The 6,043-nt window shown below is 36.6% G+C and overlaps 1 protein-coding gene across 1 annotated transcript; it reads left to right on the top strand.

Annotated features, from left to right (window-relative positions):
* Positions 1-1,644: 1,644 nt before the first annotated feature.
* On the top strand, positions 1,645-3,522 carry LOC145592093 (uncharacterized). The gene is made up of 6 exons (XM_081648561.1): positions 1,645-1,659; positions 1,736-2,067; positions 2,174-2,365; positions 2,672-2,753; positions 2,844-2,945; positions 3,451-3,522. The coding sequence occupies exons 2-6, from the start codon at positions 1,739-1,741 to the stop codon at positions 3,520-3,522; spliced, it is 777 nt and encodes a 258-aa protein (XP_081504687.1). The 5' UTR covers positions 1,645-1,659; positions 1,736-1,738.
* The last annotated feature ends 2,521 nt before the right edge of the window (positions 3,523-6,043 follow it).

The raw sequence follows: 6,043 nt of genomic DNA, 5'->3' as shown, positions 1-6,043 counted from the left end.
TCTATGTTGACCTTTAGTGTGACACCTTTTGCCATGATATGTGCCAAAGCTTTAATATATGTGCCCTTCTTCGGGCTCTTGCTGGAATGATGCTATTTAGCAAAATCTGATACAGATGTGCTCCTTGTGGCTTTTTTTTTCTAAGGTCATTATATTGCCATTTAAGTCATCTTAGTGACCTCTTGTGTGCACTTGATGAACTTGGATGAGATGGCACAGGTTATAGCGTATTTGTGTGATTGATATATTTTGGAGATAGGTTTACATGCTGACCAAATAGCTGCCCTGGGCCTCATTGTACAATATACAGTAGATGAGTAATTTTGAAGGTTGTTATATCATGCTTATGTCTTGTTATGATGCTAGCATTAGGCAAATTTCAAGCTTGAGCTTTGTCCTTCATTTAATTTCTGGATAATTCCCCTACTAAGGTTACTACTACATTTATACTCAAACTTCTAAGGAATAATTAGCCTTCATGTGACTACTTAACCAAAATAGCTAAACCAACCTAAGACATTGCTACTGCTTGTTGCTTGCTTTCCCGAAATAAGTTTTGCCACTTTGCTTTTTTGTTGCTTGTTGACTAAAGTCTCCCTTTTCTTTGCTTCTGCTGTCTCCTTCTCATCGTTGTATACATACTAAGCAAGGGTCGTCTGAGACACACACCCATGCCTTAAGATCAAAGTAACTGTTCAGTTGCTCATCATTGTATACATACTGAGCAAGGGTCGTCTTCCCAATGCCACCCGTTCCAATAATAGGAATCACAGCATAATTCTCAGCACTCTGATCATCTTTCAATAGTAGTGTAATTATCTTGTTTTTCTTATCATCCCTTCCAAAAACCTTGCCTACCAAAGAAGTGGATTCTCTCTAGCGTCAAATAGTTTCTGTTTGGAGGGTCTACTACTGCAACATGTGTGATGCAGTGAGGCTCAAACTATGGGTCTGGTCCTGTATATCTTGCAAGCGCTCTGAAATGTCATCAATCTTGTCTTGAATGTCTTGATCAATAGAGTTGAACAAGGTGGAGAGACTACCCGCGACTCTTGAGACACTTGCATAAATGTTGCGTGTAGTTACTGCATTTTGTTGAGTAATTATTCATTTAAACCGGTTGCAAATTCTGCAGTGTTCTCACCGTCTTTCGTGTCTGAAACCTTCTTTACTTCTTCCGCAACCTTGAGTCTGAGCTCATATTTACACTAATTCTAACTGAGTCTCTGAGTACACCTGACTAGTATACTTGTAGATTAGGATCAACGAGCATGATAGCTAAAAAAACTCGAAAGATGTCTAGAATTTGCATATTCAAAAATGTCGGTAATGTACTATGTAGATGTTTTGCTTTCATGTTTCTTACGACATGATCAATTATGTAGGTCCCAACTAAATGTCGTCTTGCTTTAGTTGATGAGTTCAGTGGGAACTCAGTGATTGTGGCCGATGGAACGGCAGAACCTTGTCCTAGTGGAGTGATTCATAACAAGAAAATGAACCGTGACATCTACAGAGTTAGTGTTGACCATGTTTACAGTGATTATTCTCACCTAAATCTCCTAAAAGAGACTGATGACGGTATCACTAAGTTGGGTCAGGCAAAAGGTTATTTTTTGGGGTGGCCGGCAGATTTAATTAGTCTTCTTTACTGATGAGGTAATTCATTGATATACTACGTAATGATCTAAGATATTTGTAACTGAATTATATTAATATTTATCTTTTCTTGAAGGTTATGACTTTGGCAAAAAAGACGGATAATGAATTGGTGCAAACCAAAGAGAAAGTTGATAGTTGCGGACCTATTAACTCAGAGCATTCAACTATTAAAGGCAAAGGCATAACTATTCCGGAAAATATTGTTGAGAGTCTTGGTAAACAGTGTTCTATGTTGTATTATTGCATGAATTCAAGAAGTGGAGATTATGATACTACGACAATTCCATTGAATGCTCCATTGCTTTATCAAGAGGAAGACACACAAATTTATGTTACTAGTGATGATGTCTCTGAATTACTACGAGGAGCATGGGCTGATATTTCATTAATCCATGTCTACATATTGTAAATACTAACGTACATTTAAGTTATTTGAATTTGTTTCACTATGAAATATATTTTATTAGATCCATTTATTATACTAATTATTTATTTTTTCTGTAAAATGCAGGTACTTAATTGAAGAGCATATCTCATTATTTCAGAAGACTAAAATCAAATTCTTGTGCCCCCAAAAAATTTCTGCAGCTGAAATCAAGAAAGATTTCCTTGAAGTCCAAATGTATTTGAAAAATGCTTTTCTTGCTGAATTAAGGAAAAAGGATGCACAATGCAAATTCATTTTGGCTCCATATATGGAAGCGTATGTACTACTGATCCTTGAAATCCTTACTTTTTCATAATTTTATTATTTTAATCATGTGAATAATACAAACAAGTTTATTGAAATGTAGAATCATTGGGTACTCTATGTGATTGATTTGCGTATGAGTCTTGTGTATGAATTTGATTCTGTTATTCAATCACCTCCGAACGCTTGAAACTCAGAGTTGTCCAAAATAATGAAGATGTTAGTACACAACATTCCTAGTACTACGTACTCATATGCATGTGATTAAAAGTTAATTTTCATTCGTTTAATCTAATGCTTTTTATGATTTTTTTTAAGACCTTACAATGTATATAGGTCACATCTCAAAGGAAATGCTTTCAAAATGAGTAAGCCACAATTACTACACATAAGAATGGAGGTAAGCGTTTAATTTTTTCTTTTTCGTTCTATTAGTAATGAAAGTATTATTTAATATATTAAATAATTGTACTATGTTCATTTGAATTAGTGTGCTCAACAATGTGGTGATACCGAATGTGCTTATTATGTGATGAGATATATGTATAAGATAGTATCTTTCCATAGCGATTGCAAGGGTAATTTGAAAGAGGTTAGTGATGAGATATATTACGAGTTTTGGTTGATGTTTTATTTTTATAAAGTATAATATATATACACGTATTTTTTTCTGGAGTATTTGGCAAGACTTGCAGCCTACAATGATGTAGAATTGGATGAGATTCGAGAACAATGGGCTAAGTTTTTTAGGCTTAATTTTTTGTTGAAAGACTAGTTATCTTATTAATCGATGTTATGATTAATCGCATTTAGCTTAATAAAATAATATAACACATTTTTATATATCTACTTTAATTTTATTTAGCCTATTGGTTATTGTTATTACATTTCTAAATTATAAATCAATGCTTTTTTAATTCAAGTTTTAATTGTTTTTTGGAAATTAAAGTATAATTAATTTTTTTGTATTGTATGGTTGAGGATGAACAATTCGAGTTGTGTGGAACTATTAAGAGTGTTTGTATTGTATGTTGTGGGTGAATTTAAGTTATATGGAAGTATTTGTAGTACGTGTTTTTTTGGTTGAATTGTAACAGGTTATAATTCATTTGCCGATGGGTCGTTTGGTAGGATATACTACCATTTTTGTATTCGAATCAAATATTTAAAAAAAAATTATTTATTAGTAACTGGCGTAATCTAGTGCTAGTTACTAATAGTATTTTTTTTTAAAAAAAAATAAAAAATATATTAGTAACCGGCGTTATGATTTGCAAGTTACTAATAACACCCTTATTATAACCGACGTAACTTAATGCCAGTTACAAATAGTGTGATTTCTTATTTGGAAAATAGACTTTTTGTAACTGGCGTTGGGTTATGCCAGTTACGAATAGTACCCTTATTATAACCGACGTAACTTAATGCTAGTTACAAATAGTGTGATTTCTTATTTGGAAAATAGACGTTTTGTAACTGGTGTTGGGTTATGCCAGTTACGAATAGTACCCTTATTGTAACCGACGTAACTTAATGCCAGTTACAAATAGTGTGATTTCTTACTCGGAAAATAGACTTTTTGTAACTGGCGTTGGGTTATGCTAGTTACGAATAATACATTACTTGTAACTAACATTAGCCGTTTACGAATAATTTTCACTAGTTGTAACGGTGGCATTTGCAACCAACAATGCCAGTTACAAAAAGTCAATTTCGCCAGTTACAAATAGCACTTTTTCTGCTAGCGAATAAGGCGGATGCGCTGGTAAAGTTGGCATCATCCGCCTTCTGTGATATGTCTCGGTCAGTCTTCTGAGAGGTTATAGAAAAGCAAAGTATCGAAGAGGATCCCATTGGAGTACTAGATCGAAGCTCAACTTGGATGGATGGCATCCGAGCCTACCTGCTAGACGGCACCTTACCATATACGTATCTAGAAATGGCTGTAATGAAAAAACATGCGGCCAATTTTGAAATCTAAAATGGAGAAGTCTTCAAAAAGCGCTTCTTAAAGCCTCTATTGAAATATATCACCCCTGAAAATGGGCAAGAAATTCTGAGGACTTACATTCGGGCTACTGCGCCTCCTATATAGGTGGCAGGTCACTAGCAGTTAGGTACATGCAGTAGAGTTACTTTTGGATCACACTAGAAGCAGACGCCATGGAAATGGTGAAAAAGTGTGACAATTGTCAAAGATTTGGCAAGATAATCCACCGTCAGGCCACTAATCTCCCAGCCGTTCATAGCCCGGTTCCATTCGCCAAATGGGGTATGGATATCCTAGGCATGTACACTTCTTCGCCAGGCGGACGGCGGTACATTCTAGTTGCTGTTGACTACTTCACCAAATGGGTAGAGGCAAAGGCGGTCAAGAACATCAAGATAAAGGTTGTCATTCATCTAGAAGAACATCATCACCCGGTTCGTTCCGGGTACCTATGTCTATGGTCTTTGACAACGAACCACATTTTGAGACGCCTACCCTAAAAAATTGACTAGGAGATCAAGGGATCTCACATTGTTTTGCATCTGTCGGCTTACCCCAAGCAAACGGTCAAGTTGAAGCCTTCAACAAGCTAATCTCCAACGGTATTAAAAAGAAAATTGAAAGAGCTAGCGACTTATGGGTAGAAGAGTTAACTCATGTCCTATGGGCCATCAGAACAATAAAAAAAGGGTCAATTGGCGAAACCCTATTTCTCATAGTGTATGGTGTTGAGGCCGTCTTGCCTATTAAGCACTATGAGCCGACTCTCCGAGTCATGTTGTATGATGAAGAGGTAAACTGGGAGGCCATGTGGCTAGAATTGGACTCACTCCCTGAACGCAGGGGCAATGCCGCCTTGCGTCATGAGATTTACCGTTTGAAAAAGACTAGAGCCTACAACAAGAGAGTACATAAATGACACTTAAAAGTAGGGGACTTTGTGTTATGGAAAATGGAGGCAACCGGTAGGGCCAATGAGCAAGGCAAGTTGATGCCCAATTGGGAAGGCCCCTACCGGATCCGTGAAAAAGTAAGAGGTAGCAACTACCACGTTGAAACTCCAGACGCAAGGCAGCTAGCCAGAACTTGGAATGTAGATAACTTAAAAAAGTACTACTTCCGAGACTTGTAAATTTTTGTACATAGATTGCTATTAATGAAAAAGTGCCTTTTTGTTTTCAATTTTTTATTATTTATTCTTTACTTACAAACGTCTCCCAATGGGATCACAGCTTGTGAAATGTACAGGCGGCCAAATTTAAACCAACCATCTGCTCCAACATGAGTATGATACCCGACAACGCCCATCTGGGTGAATTTGTCGCAGAGAGCATCTCCCATCCGGGTGGTACATTACTCTATAAACTAATCGCAAATGGCAAAGACTGGTTAGCCCAATGTGGCGTACACACAGCCGTTTTTCCCAAGTAATCTAAAAGGAACCTAGGCAACGCAATAAAATCGCGTGTCTAATAGACACCAGCCGGTAACTGACCGATATTCCTAACTTGGATTCTATTAAAAATTTGTATCTCAAAAAGACCTCCCAATGGGGAAAAAGGACGCTTGATTATATGAATAAATTCTTGTTACATCTGGTTATGGATTGCAAATACCCCAGGCGGGCAAAAAGGATTTCCTTAGTCTAGTACACTAAGCAATTTTTGAAACCGCCTGACCGCCTTAATCTTAGATTGTTG

The sequence above is a fragment of the Chenopodium album genome, chromosome 18, assembly GCF_948465745.1.
Source record: "Chenopodium album chromosome 18, dcCheAlbu1.1, whole genome shotgun sequence".
Classification (NCBI taxonomy): domain Eukaryota; kingdom Viridiplantae; phylum Streptophyta; class Magnoliopsida; order Caryophyllales; family Amaranthaceae; genus Chenopodium; species Chenopodium album.
This window is presented reverse-complemented; position numbering and strand designations above follow the sequence as displayed.